Source organism: Canis lupus, chromosome 17, assembly GCF_003254725.2.
Source record: "Canis lupus dingo isolate Sandy chromosome 17, ASM325472v2, whole genome shotgun sequence".
Classification (NCBI taxonomy): domain Eukaryota; kingdom Metazoa; phylum Chordata; class Mammalia; order Carnivora; family Canidae; genus Canis; species Canis lupus.
In genome coordinates this window covers 34,829,013-34,847,742 of record NC_064259.1, presented here as the reverse complement: position 1 = coordinate 34,847,742, position 18,730 = coordinate 34,829,013, and the positions used below count along the sequence as shown (strand labels likewise).

The following is an 18,730-nucleotide window of genomic DNA, read 5'->3' as shown; positions in this document are numbered from 1 at the left end:
CTCATTGCCCTCGAGATAAAGCCCTTTCTGAACCCTTACCTTGACCCTTGACTTCCTGGCCTCTGGCTGGCCCTGCCTCTGTCCCCTGATCCTATGGCCTCTTATACCAGCTTGCAATCTGACCCACCCGCACCCTCCCAACCTTGACCTGCTCACTCCAGGTCACACTCTCCTGCCCTGGAGCTACATGGTCAAATCCTCTTCACATTCCTCTTTGCCTTCAGACCTGGGCTTGGAAGTGTTCCAGCTCCTCTGGGAAATCTGACCTGGGCCTTGGGTTGAGATGGAGATCTTCGCAATATGTCTTCCACCACCGTCTTTGGCCTGCCCCATTATAATTATCTCACAATCTGTCTCCCCCTCTAGAATGTATGCTCCTTGAAGCCAGCAGCCAAGTGTGACATGTTTAATGCTGTATGTCTGGGCATAGAATAGACAGTAAAATATTTGTTGAATGAGTAAATGCAAGAATGAGCCTGGTCTCCTTCTAACTCTGAAATCCTATGTCTCTCTGGATTGAAGGGAGTTTCTTTTTATTTTTTTTCTTTAGATTTTATTTATTTATTCATGAGAGACACACACAGAGAGAGAGGCAGAGACACAGGCAGAGGAAGAAGTAGGCTCCATGCAGGGAGCCCCACATGGGACTTGATCCCCGGTCTCCAGGATCACGCCCTGAGCTGAAGGTGGCGCTAAACCACTGAGCCACTGGGGGTGCCCTGAAAGGAGTTTCAAAAACCACTTTTCCTCCTCTGGGCCTAGCAAACAGACTTCTCTGGTTCCTGATCCCTCTTGCACAATGGCCTTGCAAGCCATGTGAGAAGGGAGATGTTGGACTGTTGCTGAGGACCTTCTTGGAGCATGTGCTCAGGTTAGAACCCTATGCTTCTGGAGAGTACTAGGAGGGGCAAGTCCTGCAGCTCCGTTGTTACAGTCATGAGTGGGGATAGTAACAGAGGTGTGAAAATGAGACAATGTTATGCACGTGAGTGTCTAGGAGAGTGCCTGGCATATATTAAGTGCTCAGTATATGAAGCTGCTACTATTCTTATTCCCCAATTCCCTCACTTCACTGAGCTCAGGGAGAAGTATGGATTGGCTGACTTCCCAGCTTGAGGGAGGAGGCAAGGGTGGATCTCAGATCTGGGATTTTCAGCTCCCAGCCCAGGGTTCTGGCTTCTCCACTGCTGCTTCCCATCTCAGACCCCAAGGTTTTGGTTCCAAGCCATTCGTCTGCATCGAGCTGATGCAGGGCATCTGGAATCAGCACACCTCCCTGAGCTGCCAGAGGCCACTACAAGAGCTGAGAACCAACACCAAGCATCCCGGATGGAAATTCCCCAAGACACCCTTGGGCCCTCGGCTTGAGAACAAAGAAATGCTTATGTCCAGACTTCTTCTCAGATCAGCAGCAAGGATATGACTTCAGAGCACTTAGCATCAGTGTCATAAAACATGAGGATTGATGACCCCGTGTGACTGGGGTGAATGCCAGGGAGAACAACCAGACTCGGAGTTGGCCAACAATGCTTCCTGTGTATATTTGGTGCACAGGGTCCCGGCCTAGATTCAGCAGAGCATTAAAATGACATGATGCTAATTAACATGGGCATGGAGCCCCTGTCATGTGCATGGGTACACCTGATTCTCACGACAATATGATGGGGTGGGCCAGGGGCTAAGGAATGTTTATCCACCTTTGGAGATGAGGAAACCAAGGTCCAGGGAGGTGAGAAGCAATATAGGTTAGGTGATACAGCCTTTGATCTCCTGATTACCTGATTCTCTTGCCAACACAGAGAGGTGGGAAAGCCAAGTTCAGCCAAGAAAAATTCATTTGCCCAAAGAAACATGGTTGACATTGTATAAACTATAAGTGTCTACAGTGAAGTTGCTTAGAAGAACTATACATGGCCTTAACCAGTCCAATCATCCTGAGACTGGTTGGTTCATCTGGCCTGGACCTGTAGGCTAAGAAAAGACATAGGAAGAGACTATAATTCCTCCAAATGATAAAGGGAATAGGAATCTTCTATCACAAGGATGTAAGGAGTGGCATAAGGGGCTCTGAAGACAAGGCGCCCTCAATTGCCTCTTTCCAAAACCTGTTCACTATTGCTAGACTCTTGTGAATCCTTGGGACAGTAGATGGAGATTTGGATATGCCTTGTGTGCAGATAGAGGAATGAAGAGAGATCCTCTCTTCCTGGCCAATGTGTAATCAAACATGGTCATTGGGTAATTGAAAGAGTTTTCCTAAGTAGGCAGTGAAGAGTCTACTATTTCATAGTGACAGTTGGAGACATGTCCACATGCCAAGCAGCTCAGTTCTCTCATGCCTTCTAAGTCTTTCTAGACCATGTGGACCATAGGAAGAAGAACTGCTCAATTAAGGAATATGAAGTTCCTTTCTTTCCAGAGACCACTGGCCTGATTCTGGGGATTCTCAAGATGCTGAGAGATCCCATGATGCCTGTGAAGGGCAAAAGCTTATTCCCAGAGGCTGATTCTGACATGGTAAACTCCATCTCTATAGCTAGTGGAATGTGTCTACTGATGACAAAATCTCTCAGTTTTTGTGTAACTCAGAGTATCTTGACTTGCCCTTCATTTTTGAAAGACATTTTTACTGGGTATTGAATTATAGGTTGACCAGTTATTTCTCTTTGAGCACTTTCAAAAAATGTTACTCCACTGTATTCTGGCTTCTATGGTTTTTGTCACGAAGTCTACCATCATTTGTATTATGTCCCTGAATGTCTTTTTTTTCTCTAGATGCCTTTGAGATTTTTTCTCTACCTTTAGTGTTCAGCTGTTTGACTATTATATGCCTAGCTGTGGTTTTCTTTGTATTTATCCTACTTTGGTTTTTTTTTTTTGAGCTTATTGAAAACACAATTTGATATCTTTCTTTAATTTTGGGAATTTTTCTGCCATTGCTTCTTCAAATTCTGATTCTGTCTCTTGCTCTCTCTCTGCTTCTTCTGGGACTCCAATTACACATTTGTTGGGCTTATTTACTTTGTCCCACATCTTCCTTATATTCTTTTCTGTTTTTTTTTTTTTTCTCTGACATTCATTTATAGTCCATTGACACTTACTGTAATTATTGATGTGGTTGGATTTTCATCGGCCATTTGCTACTTGTTTTCTATTTGTCTCTTTTTTATTCTCTGTTCTTCCTTTACTGCCATCTGTACTGTGAAACATATATTTTTAGTGTATCATTTTAATTCCTCTGTTGGTTTTTAACACTGAATTATTTCTACTTCCTCGCTTAGTGGATCTTTTGGGGATTACGATATGATTTTAATTTATAACAGTTTACTTCAGAATAATATTAACTTAATTCCAGTAAAATATAAAAGCATTCCTTCAATATATTTTCTTTTTTCTCTCCTCCCATATGCTATTAACATCACATATATCACATTCATATATGTTATAAGCCAAAGCATACAGTGTTATAAGTATTGGTTTGTGCAAACATATCTTTTAAAGATATTAAGAGTAAAAACAAGATAAAGTTATATCTACTCAGTCTTTTTTTCTTTTTTATTTTTAATTTTTATTTATTTATGATAGTCACAGAGAGAGAAAGAGAGAGAGGCAGAGACATAGGCAGAGGGAGAAGCAGGCTCCATGCACCGGAAGCCCGATGTGGGATTCGATCCCGGGTCTCCAGGATCGCGCCCTGGGCCAAAGGCAGGCGCCAAACCGCTGCGCCACCCAGGGATCCCTCAGTCTTTTTTTCTTAAAAGATTTTATGGATGTATTTATTTATTTATTTATTTATTTATTTAACAAAGAGAGCACCAGCAGTGGGAGCAGTAAGCAGAGGAAGAGAGAGAAGCAGGCTCCCTGTGGAGCAGGGAGCCCAATATGGAGCTCAATCCCAGCACCCTGGCATCATGACCTGAGCCAAAGAGAGATGCCCAACTAACTGACCCCCCCCCCCAGGTACCCCTTCTTAAAATACTTTATTTATTTGCAAGGGGAGAAGAAGAGGAGGATGAAGAGGGACACACAGACTCTTCACTGAGTGCAGAGCCCAATGGGGGGCTCAAAATTAAGAGTTGGGGGATCCCTGGGTGGTGCAGCGGTTTGGCGCCTGCCTTTGGCCCAGGGCGCGATCCTGGAGACCCGGGATCGAATCCCACATCGGGCTCCCTGCATGGAGCCTGCTTCTCCCTCTGCCTATGTCTCTGCCTCTCTCTCTCTTTCTCTGTGTGACTATCATAAATAAATAAAATCTTTAAAAATAAATAAATAAAAAAAATTTTAAAAAAATTAAGAGTTGGACACTCAACCAACAGAGCCAATAGGTGCTCCTTTACTCACTCTTTTACATTTATTCACAGAATATAAGTTGCTGGCACCCTTCATTCCCCACCCCACCCCGTGGATTTGAATTACTTTCTTTCAGCCTCAGGGACTTCCTTAAGTATTTTATTATTTTTTTTTTTATTTTTTTAAGATTTTATTTATTTATTCATGAGAGAGAGAGAGAGAGAGAGGCAGAGACACAGGCAGGGGGAGAAGCAGGCTCCATGCTGGGAGCCCGATGTGGGACTCGATCCCAGGACTCCAGGATCATGCCCTGGGCCAAAGGCAGGGACTAAACCACTGAGCCACCCAGGGATCCCTTAAGTATTTTTTTTTAAGATTTTATTTATTTATTCATGAGAGACACACACACAGAGAGAGAGAGAGAGAGAGAGAGAGAGAGAGAGAGAGAGGCAGAGACACAGGCAGAGGGAGAAGCAGGTTCCCTGCAGGAAGCCCAATTCAAAACTCAATCCCAGGACCCTGGGATCACAACCTGAGCTGAAGACAGATGCTCAACCACTGAGCCCCCCAGGTGTACCCCTTTAGTATTTCTTATAAGGCAAGTCTGCTAGCAATGCACTCTTTGTCTGGGAATGTCTTTATTTTGTCTTCATTTTTGAAGGATGGTTTTAGCTAGATGAAGAATTTTTGGTTGATAGTTTTTTTTTTCTTTCAGCTCCTTGAGTATGTCATTCTACTGCTTTCCAGCTATTTCCATTATTTCTAATGAGAAGACAGCTCTTAATCATATTTTTCCCAGTATGTGATGTGTCATTTTTCTCTTGCTGCTTTCAAGATTTTCTCTTTGTCTTTGTATTTCAACTGTTTGATTGTGAAGTATATAGGTAGTGATATCTTCATGTTTATCACATTTGGAGTTTTTTGAGCTTCTTGTATATGGAGATTTATGTTTTCCATCAAATTTGGGAATTTTTGGCTATTATTTATTCACAGGTTTTCTTTGCTTCTCTTTCACTCTCTTCTTTTCTTCCAGGACTCTCAATCACATTTATGTTGGTATATTTAATATTGGCCTACAGGTATCTTAGAATCATTTCATTTTTCTTCAATGTTTTTCTCTTTGTTCTTCAGATTAGATAATTTCTATTGATCTATCTTCAAGTTTACTGATTCTTTTTTTCTGCTAGCTCATATCTGCTATTGAGTCCCTCTAATGAATTTTTAAATTTCAGTTATTTCACTTCTCATCTCCAGAATTTCCATTCATTTCTTTTATATTTTCTGCCACTATATTGAGATTCTTCATTCACTATGTCATTGATCACACTTTAAGTCTTTAAATATGGTTCTTTAGTTCTTTGAATATATTTACGATAGTTGCTTTGAAGTTTTTCACTGCTAAATCCAACATCTCACCATACTCAGAGACAGTTTCTACTGACTATTTCTGAAACATGAGTCACATTTTCTTGTTTCTTGGCATGTCTTGCAATTTTTATTTAACACTGGGTCAGGCATATGTGCAGCTTCATGTGGTAGATGGTGTCTGCTTCCTCTGCAGGTCACCTGTGTTGTTAGGGTTGGAGGCAGTGAGAGACAGATGTGGGTTCCAGCTTGTTTTCACTTTTTCTCACTTCATATCCATCCTTTTCCCCTCTATTCTGATCCTGCTGACCTCCAGCAACTTCGGGCATATATAGAGACAACAGCCTTCCATGGACTTCTTACCCAGCACCCCCAATTGCATAAGGTCTTGTTCTTATTATAAAGCCTCTATTCCTTATCACTCTATGTTCTATATCTATATTCTGGATCAGTCATAGTGGTTTTGCTTCCATGATCAACCCTAATGATGCAAATTTCCAATTCTCTGTTGAAATTTAAGCTTCATCTTTTCATTCATTTTGTCCATTTCCTTTTCTATTTTTGAAAACATACTAATTATAGTTATTGTGAAGTCCTTATCTACAAAATCTCAGTCATACCTGTGTTTCTATAAAGTTCATGATCAGCCACTTTTCCTTCTTCTTCACATGTCTCATACTTTTTTATCACATGCTGAATGATATGCTTGTTATGCATGTGAATGGTATGTTGCATGGCTCTGGGTTAGCTTATGTCCCTTGAAAGAGTGTTGAGTTTAGTTTTGGCAGGCAGTTAACCTCCTGGCAAACCACACTCATCCTGTGAAAGATTGCATTTAGGCTTTGCTAAGGTATATCTGTTTTAACTTTTTTCTTATTTATAGAATGTAGCTCTTAAGTCACTGTTGTAATTCTAAAGTATGGCCTTTCTCGGACCTAAACAGAAAGCCTAAGTTGTTCACCAGTGATTTGGCTGAGCTCAGCCTTCAGTATTTCCTCAGGCTTGTATAAATTCCAAAATCTCTGTTTAGCTGTTAGTTCCCTCAGCCACTATTCTCTATAAGCCCTCTTGGAGTCTCTCTCTGCTCATGAACAGCCTAACAATTGACCAAGGGATCCAAGAGATGTTTTCATAGGGGTCTGTTCCTTCTCTGTAGCTCCCTCATTTCCAGAGACTTGCCCTCTCAAATCATGGTTGCCTTAGCAATCCTGAAGTCTGATCTCTATTTCCTCCATCCAGTGTGACCACCATACTAGGAGGTTTTGCTGCCTGGAATTTTGGAAAATGTGCTCAGAAATAAAGAAGAAGTGAATGTGGGGATCATGTAATAGGATTCTCAAGGATCATTGCCCTATGTTAATTGATATCCAGTGCCCACATATAGTTGCTTTACATGTTTTGTCCAGATTTTATAGTTGTTTCCATCGATAAGGCAAATTTGATGCCAGCTACTTCATCATAATTGGAATCTTCCTTTTCTGCTCTCAATAGGGCTGAGAGAGGTAATGTCATCTGTATAGGTAAAACACAGATGTGTTCAAACTCACCTATGTTCTTGCTTATTCTCTGAGTGTCGATAACATGTACAATGAATTCCTTTCTCTGTGATAATAACAGAAGCTTCAGCCCTTACTGAATACCTCAAAAGGGTGAAACAGTGCCTTTTCTAAGTACTTTACATGCAGTAATTTATTTTACACTCATAATCATTCTGTGACATAGGTATTATCATTCTCATTTATAGTTGCAGAAACTGAGTCTTGTTGAAGCTAAGTTACTTGCCCAAGGTCACATGGCTAATAAGTGGAAAGCTAGGGTTTGAACCTAGGCAGTATGTCTTCAAAGTCTGCACTATTAAGCAATATGCTACACAGTCATTTAAAAACAATCTCGAGCAGCCCCAGTAGCTTAGCGGTTTAGCGCCACCGTCAACCTGGGGTGTGATCCTGGAGATCCAGAATCGAGTCCCACATCGGGCTCCCTGTGTGGAGCCTGCTTCTCCCTCTGCCTGTGTCTCTGCCTCTGTGTGTGTGTGTCTCCCATGAATAAATAAATAAAATCTTAAAAACAAAAACAATCTCAATATTTAAAAACTTGTTATAGAGGCACCTGTGTGGCACAGTTGGTTAAGTGTCTCTTGGTTTTGGCTCAGGCCATGATCTCAGGCTCATGGGATCAAGCCCCATGTTGGGCTTCACACTCAGCATGGAGTCTGCTTCAGATTCTTTCTCCCTCTCTCTCTCTGCCCCTCCCATTCATGCTCTCCCTTGCTCTCTCTCTCAAATAAATAAATAAATCTTTGAAAAAGAATTTCTTGTTATAAGTTAAAAGAAAAATCACTGTAGGAGCAGAGCCTTAAAAATTATAGCTTTTCCTCCTAGGCTGCATTTGGAATATGCAGAATCTATTGGCTTCCTTCATTTCTGTCAGTGAAGTTCCCTCCTTTCCAGTTCTCCAGCCTTTACCTAGGTGCAGGCAACCTTCATCTTTCACTCAAGCTCTTCCCTGTCCTCATCATAGGCTTCTCTGCCTACAGGCTTGTTCTTAAAGCAGCAGGGCCAGAGAGGAAAGGCAGGAAGCTAAGCTAAGGAGTGCTGGTGAGGACCGGGGCCAAGAAAACCAACCCAACCATTGGGCTGGAGGATAGAATAACCTGGAGGTGGTGAGGAGAGCAGCAGAACAAAGAGCTGCGTTCCTCAGCTGGGGACTGAACATTTATTTTTTATTTTTTTAAAAAGATTTCATTTATTTATTCACGGGAGACACACAGAGAGGCAGAGATACAGGCAGAGGGAGAAGCAGGCTCCATGCAGGAAGCCCAATGCGGGACTCGATCCTAGGACTCCAGGATCACGCTGTGGGATGAAGGCAGACACTAAACCGCCAAGCCACCCAAGGACCCCCTGGGGACTGAACATTTAGAAGGAAGCTCCCAGTAGCAAGAGTGGCAGCTGGCAACTGGCAAGTAGCAGGCAGACATTAGGCAAGGCAGGGGCCCAAAAGAGTCAGTGGTCAGCACACGAGGTGGATGGGGGGACAGGGGTTGTGGGGCACATCACTCATTTCTCTGTGGTACTGCCTTCAGGATATATTCAAACCCCAGCTTTGCCTCTTATCAGTGGTGAGCACCTCTGATATACACAGTGGTGTATATCTCTCATGCCTCAGTTTCTCCTCAGCTTCATAGAACAGAAAACCTGAGTAATTGTGACTTAAATGAGATCAAGGTTTAGTTTTCTCAAGCAATAACAAATCCAGATGAAGGTAGTTGTTAGGTTTAGTTTGGCAGCTCAAGTCATCATAATTCAGTAAACTGTGTCCTTCTCTCCTGGCTCTAGGTATAGCTATCATAACCCATTCCAGAAAGAAGTGAAGAGAAATAGCCAAAAAAGGGCATATGACACTGAGTCTGTCCCACTCCTTCAAGGTGGTTTCCTAGGAGCCCCACTCAATGACTTCTGCTCATTGGCCCAAACTGTGTCATATGGCCATCTCTAGCCACAAAGGAAGCTGGGAATGTAGTTTTTCAGCAGAGTGCATTGTTGCCCTCAACAAAATTAAGATTGTGTTAGAGAGAAAGAAGGGAAGAATAGATCCTAAGTCTATGCAACCAGAAGTCTCTGCCACAGGGGTAATGGTGTTATTTCCTCCATAATTAGGGTCGACATGAAGATGAAACCAGGTAATTCTTGTAAAGAATCTCTCAGATATCTGGCTCAGTCCATAGCAGGGAATATTCTCAAATTTGAGGAATTTTTCAAATAGCCCACCTAAGAAAGTTCTCCACAAGAAATTGACTGTAGAGTGCTCACCAGGACCACCCACAAAGTGAGGGCACAATAAATATTTGTGGCATTGACTTATCCAAGACCCATCCAAGGAGAGAGCATTCATTGAGTCTGGTGAGACATAGTCTGAAGTAGGGCGTTGGGAAGTGTGCCCTCCTCTGGGACCATAGAGCTTTCCAAGTTTTCTGCTAGTGCAATTTAGGAAGGCCAAGAGTTATTGTGGGTCTTGATTACTCACAGGATTTTGGGGGCCAGACTTCTACCACACTGTAATTCCCTCAAAGACTTGGTCAGTTTCTGGTCCATTTTCTTCTAGTTGGTTCTGTGTTCAGTAACCACTACCAAAGTTCTTTTCTGAATACAGTTCTCCCATAGCTACTTTATTTCTTGGCTTTCTTGTTCTACCTATTTCTGTCTCTCACTTGAGGCCATTTCTGTTTGCCTGAAAATTTGGCTGATAAATCTTAAAGGACCTTTGAAAAATGCTTTCTGCAACAATCTCATTTCTGTTTTTTGGTCCAAAAGTATTTCCTTCCAACATTGTGAAGACTTCAATATCTCATATCTTCCTCTTCCTTTCTACCTCTATTTTCTTTTCTTTTTTTTAAAAAAAGATTTTATTTATTCATTTGAGAAAGAGAGAGAGTGCAAGCATGCGGAGGGAAGGGCGGAGGGAGAAGCAGGCTCCCCACTGAGCAGGGTCTGATCCCAGGACACTAGGATCATGACCTGAGCTGAAGGCAGACGCTTAACTGACTGAGCCACCCAGGCACCCACTCCTCTACCTCTATTTTCAAAATAGCCAGCTCTCACCTCACTTCATTTCTTTCTTTAAGAGATTTTTAAAAGTTTCTTTCTCCCTTAACATCTCCGGGTGAGTGTTCCAGCTTGGTGGACGGTTCTGTTCCATGTGGTCATTCAGGGAGTCAAGTCCCTTCCACCTTGTAGCTTCACCCTCTCCTCCCCTCCCAGACTTGTCATCATCCGCATGGCTGAGGCTGGTCATCGACATGTCTGGGTCCCAGCCAGCAAGAAAAGAGAAGAAAGAATGATAAGGAGACTCACTCACTGACTTAAGGCCTCCATCCCCAGAGCAGCACCCATCCTTTCTACTGTTAAGAACTTAGTCATATGGCCACAACTAATTGCAAAAGGGTCTGAGAAATGCTGTCACCACTGAGCAACCATGTGCCTAGTTAAGGCTTTTTTACTATAGAAGAGAGGCAAATGAATTTTGGTGGAGAGCTAACAGTCTTTTCTACAGTAGTGCTCTCATTCCTCTTGCCAACAAGAGATTTAGGCATGACATGTGAAATAATTCCAGCCACGAAACAGAAGGAAGTGTTCATGAGAAGCTTAATGGGTAAGTCTTCTTCACTATAAAAAAAAAGAGACATAGGAAGAGATGAACCTGTCTTTTCCAGGACACTGTCATGTTAGGATGTGATGTCTAGAACTAGGCATCCATCTTGTGTCATGAGGGGAGCTGGTTGTGGGTAAGGCTGACTCCTATGGTGTCCCCTCCAAGGCGTTTCTGGCTCTGAGGAAGTGGGCATCTATAGGAACAGAGTCCCTCATGCTTGTCTTGGGTTGCTTTCACATCCATTGGCTTGTTGATTCTCACAGCTCATTGTTTGACAGGCAGGTAAATGTCACCAAGCGAACCCACATTATAAGAAGGAAAGGGAAGCTCAGAGAGGTGGTGTGCCTTGGCTAACTCTGCTGGTTAGGGTTAGAACTAGGGATGTGGCCCTGGTTCTCTTGGGCTCCCAGTCTGGTGCTCTTGTTAGTGATACCAAGACAGCCTCTGCTGAAATAATTGGAGGAAAAGCATCGTCTGTCATCCCATTAGTTATCTATAAATATGTTGAGGCAGGTGCTACTTATACCTTCAGAAAATTTACAGTCTGGTGGGAGAACAGAAGCAAATAAATGAACACATAAGTAAATAGCTAAACTCACATTTTGAGACCTGCAAAGAGGGAAGGGGACTAGCAGAGACTAATAAAGGCAAACAGGTCAGGGAAGACACTCCGCAGAAGTGACATTTAAGCTGGGACCCAAAGGACAAGTAGGCACTAATTAGCTGGGTGAAAAGGAAGAGGAGGAACAGGAAGAAGAGCCTTCAGGTCTCAGGGAAGAGCATGTGCAGAGATCTGGAGCCTTGGGTCTATTCAGGTAGCTGCAGGTGTGGCTGGGGTCATGTGAACAAGGGAAAGGAGGACCACACTGGTCTAGAGGGGCAAGGCAGGATTGAATTAAAATTGCAGGCTATGGAGCTAGAATATTTGAGTTCAAATCCTGATACTGTGTAGTATAAACTGTGTGCCCTTAAGCAAAGAATTAGCCACTCTGTGCTTCAATTTCTTCTTCTTGTCAAGTCCCTGCCTTACTGGGAGCTGCGAAAAATGAAGATAAATGGTATTGCACTGCCTGGTACATAGTGAACTCTTAGTAAATGTCAGCTTCTCTTATAGGTCATATTAAGGATTTGGTCTTTGTTCTATGAGTAATGGGGGTTGCATCAATCAAGACCCTTTGGTTGCAAGGAACAGCAGCCCACCTCACATTGGGGTAAGCAACAATAGGGAGACTTACTGGCTCATGTAACTGAAAGATATATAGCCATTAGGCACAGCTGGGTCAAGGCATATAACATTGTCAACTGGGCTGGGGCCATTCATATTTTGTTCTGCTTTCTCAAGAAATAACTTCATTCTCCAGCCTGCTGGCCCCACATGGTGCCAGGGTGGCCATTCAGCTGCCACAGTAAAAAAGAGTGTCTCTCTCCTGCTTTCCCAGGGCCAGTCATAGAGGTATCTCATTGTCCTGGCTCCTAGCTGGTGAGCTATGGCAGCTGCAGCTACCTGGTGACAGTGGAGCCAAGAGGAATGAGCAAGAGGCACAGTGCCAGGGTTTGTTGGTAGACTGGGCAGGAGTGGGCCAGGAAGATTCCAGGCTAACCCAGGGTTTGGGCCTGAGCAGCTAAGACAAGGAGTGTGAAGGAGGGGCAGGTTTAGGGAAGGTTGATAGTTTAGCTTCGAATGCATTGCATTTGAGGGGCCTTGGGACATCCAAGGGGAAGAGTCCTAGAGGCATTTCTTTGGGATGAGGAACTCTACTCATGGACATTCTTGTCTGGTTCCTATGAATATGAGAAGGAGAGATAAATTGAATAATGACTATTCTGTCCACTAGAATGCTCTAGAACCAAGGGTGGCTTGTTCTCTGCAGGAGCTGAGAAGAGAACTTGCTGAGCTGTTTGCTGGGCATGGGTCCCTCAAACAGTATGTGTGGTCCAGTCTCTCCTTTAAAAGTCAAAAGATCTTTTGACATCCTTGGGCAGCTGGATGGTTAGTAGGCTGGGGCACCCAACTAATGTTGGTCAATCTGACAGGGTGCCACCCCACAGAAGCTGACAGTGCAGTGTGGTGAGAGATGAGAAGCACGAGATGACATGGAAGATGTCTGGGCAGACAGCCAAAACACAATGCAGAATGGCATGGCCCAGGCAGCGGAGGCCATGGCGGTTCTGAGGAGAAGGGGGTTGATGCAGGGCTGGCATAAGCTGGGGAGGCTTCCTGGAGGTGGAACTGGAGTAGTATCAATATTCTAGGCATAGGAAGACCATGACGTCAGGTGTGGGGTGCAAGGCTAGGTTTGGGGTGTGCCCCAGCCTTCCCCAAACAGCTGGAGGTCTAAAAACTTTCTAAACTGGGCCAGGACACCAGGGCCTCCCAGAGCCTCCCAGACATCCTGAGGTCTTCAAGTGAGAGCTCAGGACTCTCCAGCCTTCTACTATCACCTGGGGTGGAGCGAGTGGCTCTCTCCACATCGCCCCTCATCTTTGCCCACTCCTAAGGCAGTCCTCAGCACCCCGCGCTGTGGAGATTTCTCTGGATGTGCCCCTCCCCTAAGGCAGGGAGCTGGCGGGGAGCCCTGTCAACACCCAGAATGCCCCCTGCCACAGGGAGGCACTTGGGGGATATTAGGGAGGGGGCAGGTGGGAAAGGCCTGGCCTGGCCTGGTGCTTCATCGGTGTGGGGAGGATGTATGGGGTCTAGGGGCTTGTTGCCAGCTTCTCTGCCCAGGTCCTGTGGAAGTGGAGAGTGTGATGGGGCCATCAGCCCAGCCTCAGTGGACCTGGTTGGCCCTAGAACTGGCATGCGCCAAGCTAGTGAGTGAGCGGGGGAGTCAGCTTCCCATCCATTAGGCCCATGGCCCAGGCTGCTAATGCCGAGCGGACATTCTGCTCTCATCCCTGGTATCCACTTAGGCATCGTTAATATTTTACACCGCATAGCCAGGGGATCAATGTCTCATTTATAGCTCAGTGTTTATGAGCAGTCATTGAAGCTTTCCCAGGGAAGATGCTCAGGAGCACCAGGGGAAACTGAGGCAGGGAAGGAGGGGTGGACCAGCCTCAGGAAGACCCTCCATATGGCTTCCTTTGCTTGCCCACTTCTCTATCCCCCTATCTATCTCACATCTGGTACCCTGTACATACCCCGCTCCAAGAACACGTCCTAAGGAGCCATCAGAGCCTGTGACACAGGCCAGCCCTTGTCTCACTTGATCCTTTACAAGCCCCTCCCTGGAGAGGCTGGCTTGTCATCCCCATTTTAGGAAACTGGCTTAGAGAGGTTAATGTACTTTTAACCAGACCATTGATTGAGGATTAGTGGCAACTAGCTGGGACCTACAGGCTAGACTTCACTCAGCTGGTAAAGTGTGTAAATTAGAGTACAGGAGGGGTTTGAGCCTTTCTAGACTTAACACACTTTAGCAACTCATGTGCTGCCACAGAGCCATGCTCTCTGGCGATCATTGGCGTCTCTGCTTAGAACTCTTGCTTTGGTCAGTGGAGGCTCACCACATGCCCACTTAAATGCAATTGAAAGCCGTGCATTTACAGTTCTTTAAAAATATCTCCAATAACTCAGACTTTTAACCAGGTGTGTTAAATACTGAGGTGGAACCACACAGGCCAGAAGAAACCCAGCAGCCTCTCTCCCCTCCTCTTCCACTGGAAACCGTGCGGTATGCTGGGCCGCGACTGCTCTGGAACCCAGGAGACCTGGGCTGCAGCTGCGCCCCTTCCCTAGTCCACCCTCTAGGTCTTGGTTTCCTTAACTGGAAAGTGGGCAAGAGAAAGTCCACCGGGGCGGCCCTTAAGGATTACAAGTAAACATAAAGGCTTGGTTCCTGTATGCCAGCTCCGGAGGGACCCTTGGCCGCACGCTCCGGCTCCCCCCCCCGCCGGGGCACCAAGCTCTGTGCCTGGGGCACAGAACACATTCAGCATTTGTTGAACGAATGACCGAGTGGGCAGCGGAGGCTCATGATGGAAGCTACTAGTGCTCGGGCCCTAGGTCCAAGCAGGCGTGGAGCGGGGCTGGATTTCCCCTCCACGAAGGCAGCGGGAGCGGGAGAACTGGAGAACTTGGCGCTCCAGGCAGCCCCTGCTTCCCGCCCTCTACGCCCCGGGCGCGGGCGGGGACGCCTGCTGAGAGCCGTGCCCGCCGGAGGGCAGCAGAGAGCCGCGGCTCCTGCCTCGGGTCCGCGAGTTCGCGGACTTGGGAGGGTTCCCGGGCTCCGCCCTGCCACGCCCACTCCTCTCACTTGGCTTTCTCCCTCCTCTCCGCCCCAGCGCCCCCGTCCACAAACGAGTTGGCGCTGCTGGGCACTGCCCGCGCGTTGCACCTGGCATCCCTTTAGCTCTTTCCTACAGCCGGAGAGGCGGGCATGCACCAGCCCCTCCGTGTGGAGGAGGAGTCTGCAAGTCCGTGACTCGACCAAGGTCATGCTGCAGAATCAGGGGTGGAACTCGGTTCCGTAGTGTCTAATGCCAAAGCCCACACTTCTCCAAAAGCCTGGCGCGCACGTGCGTTTCCGGAACTGGATAACTTTGGGTACCAACTTTTTTCATTTGCATCGGGGGCCAGACCAGGGCCAAGTTCAGTCTCGAGCGGAGAGCTGGCGGTGCGGGAAGCAGCCCGGGGCGAGAGGGTTTCCCCGATCCCCAAGGCCGGCTCCGCGCTGGCGGGCGGGGCGATGCGCGGGGGGGGGGGGGCTCCGCACCCCTCAGCCCGGAGTCTGCAGCCCCGACTCCTCGCGGCTGAGCGGTGCTGCGGCTCCCCTCCTGTCTGGTCCCCGGCCCCCTCCCCAGCCACTCCGCCCTGCTCCGGTAGGTGGAGGTAACCGCCGGCCGCGCGGCCTCCCGGGGGCGGGCCGGGTGGCGTGGCGGAGCGCCAGGCGCGGTCGGGGGGCTGGGCGGCGCGGGGCGGGGCCACCTCCCTCCGCCCCTTCCCGGGCTGGCGCGGGGGGGCCGCAGGGGACGCCTCCTCGGGTGGTCGCCGCGCCTAGGCCAATGAGCGCGCCGGGAGCCGCGATGGAGGCTGGGGCGGCCGGAGCGCCCGGGACCCCCGCCGCCGCCGCGCCCCCGCGCCCCCGCGCCCGCGGGGCTGGAGAGGGGGCGAAAGAGGCGCGGCGCCCGCGCCGGCCATGGAGGCGTCTCTGGCCCGCGTCGGCCGCCCGAGCTGCGCTCCGCGCCGCCGCCGCCGCGCCTCGAAGTTTGCCGGCTGACTCGGAAAGTTGCGCTCGGGCTCTGCCGCCGCCGCGTCCGCCTCCCGGCCTGCCCAGTCCGCCGCCGCCCTCCGCGGGGCCGCGGCCCCGTCCACACCCGCAGCCCCGCCTGCCGGGGGATGTGAGCCGCGGCCTCCCCCAGAGGCCGGGCGGGCTGCACCGGCCCCGGCGCCTCCCGAGGCTCGCGCGGGCGAGGGGCACGGCCCGGCCGCAGGAGCTCGGGTCGCCATGGGCATCCAGGGCATGGAGCTGTGCGCCATGGCCGTGGTGGTGCTGCTGTTCATCGCCGTCCTCAAGCAGTTCGGCATCCTGGAGCCCATGTCCATGGAAGGTAACGCGTGGCCCCGCGCGCTCCGCCGGGCCCCGGTGCGCAGGGAGGGAGCCGCAGTCGCGCTCCGGGGCACGGGTCCGCGGGTCTGCCCCGGCGGCCCTGCACCGCCGCCTTGGCCGCCGTCCCCTCGGACTCCCGAGGGCTGGTCCAGGACTAAGCGGACGGAGGCCAGGGGCTCCCAGGGGCTCCCAGGAGCTCCAGAGGGGCCGGAGCTGCGGCGCTTGGGGTGGGCGTGAGCTAGATGCCTGGTGACACCCTGAGCCACCCTAGGCCTGCGGGCCCTGGCCGCCCCGGGTGAGCATAGCCAGCGTGGGCCTCCCGTTGGCGGGAGGTGGCTCAGGGTGAGGATGACTGGAAGGATCTTCATCCCAGGGTGAAGATGGTGGCAAGTGATAAGAGACCTCAGCCACATCATGGGACTGCCCCTTTCGCTTCCACCCGCATCCCTGGGCAAGGCTCAGGCCCACGGGATCAGTAACCAAATCCTCAGGCGCCACATTTCTGTCCCAATAAAATATTAACTGAGGAGACAGACCTGCTCTTAAGTCAGACAGTGGACAGCCTCCCTGGGACCCCTGAGAGGCACCCTGGGAGCTGCTTCCCAACCTTGGATACCTCCCTAAGACTTCTGAGCAGGTTAGGAGGAGGAGCCCCTCTAGGGCACACCCATTCTGAAGGGGACCTTGCCCACTGGGATGGAACTCCCCCTCTACCCAGTTCCCCGGAGGCAGTTGCAGCCCCTACCTCTGTACCGTGCAGACGGGCAGGCCTGTCCTGTGCCTGTTCCCTATGCTCCCTTGCTGTCCTCTCAGGGGAGGATGGGCTTCCTGCCTGCCTCAGCACTCTGCTGACCTTGCCAGGCTCCTGCTCCTGGGACTGAAACCCAGAGGTCTAGGCAGGAGAGGAGGGAAGAACGTGTCCTTGCCTCTGAACTGCCTGGCAGCCCCTCCAACCTGAGGATGTGCCCCAAACCCCTGCCAAGGGCTACCAAGGACGGGAAGGGGCACAGGGCCTGGAAGCAAGGCCCTTCCTCCATTTTGCCTTTGGAACCTAAAGCAGACTCTTTACCTGACGTCCATGACTGTGTGCCCCTAAGAAGCCATCAGGCTCCATCACACCTCTTCTGGATGAGTTCTCCTTCCCAGAGAGAAGAGACATATTCACGGTGGTTCTGAGAGGTGCCACTGTAAGCTTTAAATTTTACTTGGAGAGGAAAATTGCCCAAGCGAGGCCTGTGCTTGTCTGGATGCTGACCCTGACTGGGGAATCCAGTACAGGGAATTTGCTCGGGATGAGGTAGAGGGATAAGCATCCTGCACTACTGTGCCACTGAGGACCTATGCCTCCCATAGGGCACTAGTCTGTCCTGTAACCCCTCTCCTTTGCCCATGTGAAGTCTGTGATGGGTGTGAGGAGTGGTTGGTACCCAGGGAAGCCATGGCCCCTAATGGATCTTCCCCATTTCCTGGCCCCTCTCGGGCCACCAAGGGGCTGAGAGCACTCATGGCCTCATTCTACTTGGTACTGCAAAACCTTCCTGAGTGAGGCAGTTCCCTCACAGGGCTGGGCCTATGAAATGTGCTGTTGTGATTTCTAAGGAAAGGGGATTTCTTTACAAAGAAAGAAAATACTTGGCTGGTATGCACAAGACTACAGATGCTGGATTCAACCTGCTAAAAAACCCACTTGGGGCTCTACTGAGTTTCTCTTTGCTGGTGCAGTTGCCCACTTGGGCCCCCTTGGAGTTCTGATGTCTTGATGTAGTGGGAGGAGCGTAGAGCTTCAGTGTCAGCCAGGTCTTAGCTGGGATCCTGTCACTCACACATGCTGGCTGGATAAGCTCCCTTCACCTTTCTGAGCCTCAATTTCATTACCTGTAAAGTGGGCTGTGTGGCAGACTTATAGCACCATTCTTGGCGTATAAGAGCACAAACTTTGTGAACCATTGACATCATGAGTGATTAAAAATGGAGTGATTACTCGTAGTGACAGGACTGATTCATGATCGAAAACATTCTCTCACTCAAATGGGCCTCCTCTCCTGCATCAGAGGGAGGGAGTTATAAGTTCCAGTGTTCCGTGTTGATGGGAAGTGGTGTCCTTTAAGTAAGTGCCTGGCAGGCCCATTGGCCAGGCAGCGTCTGAGGGTCAGTGTCTGAGGGAGCCCAGGCCTTGCGGCCCCAGCCTGGTTGGGAGCTGGTACTGAGGGAAGAGAGCTGGTGCCCGGCTCCCCGCAGGCATGCGTGGATTCAGTCGTGTGTCTCCTGTCCTCCCGGAGCCTCCGTAGTTCCCATCTGTGAGCCGCCAGGGTTATGATGCCCCTGGGATTGTTAGGAACTAATGGATCTGGGTTCTAGGCATGCAGCCTTCT

The 18,730-nt window shown here is 48.8% G+C and overlaps 1 protein-coding gene across 2 annotated transcripts in view; it reads left to right on the top strand.

The window, feature by feature from the left end:
* The window catches only part of KCNIP3 (potassium voltage-gated channel interacting protein 3), an 82,958-nt gene that overhangs the window by 40,880 nt on the left and 23,348 nt on the right, over window positions 1–18,730 (top strand). Inside the window, exon 1 of one of the 2 annotated variants that reach the window (XM_025454004.3) lies at window positions 16,209–16,359. The exons of the other annotated variant lie outside the window; for it this stretch is intronic. Coding sequence (XP_025309789.1) covers window positions 16,257–16,359 — 103 coding nt within the window. The 5' untranslated portion in view covers window positions 16,209–16,256. Of the gene's footprint in view, window positions 1–16,208; window positions 16,360–18,730 lie in introns of those variants that run through there. 2 annotated transcript variants of the gene reach the window in all.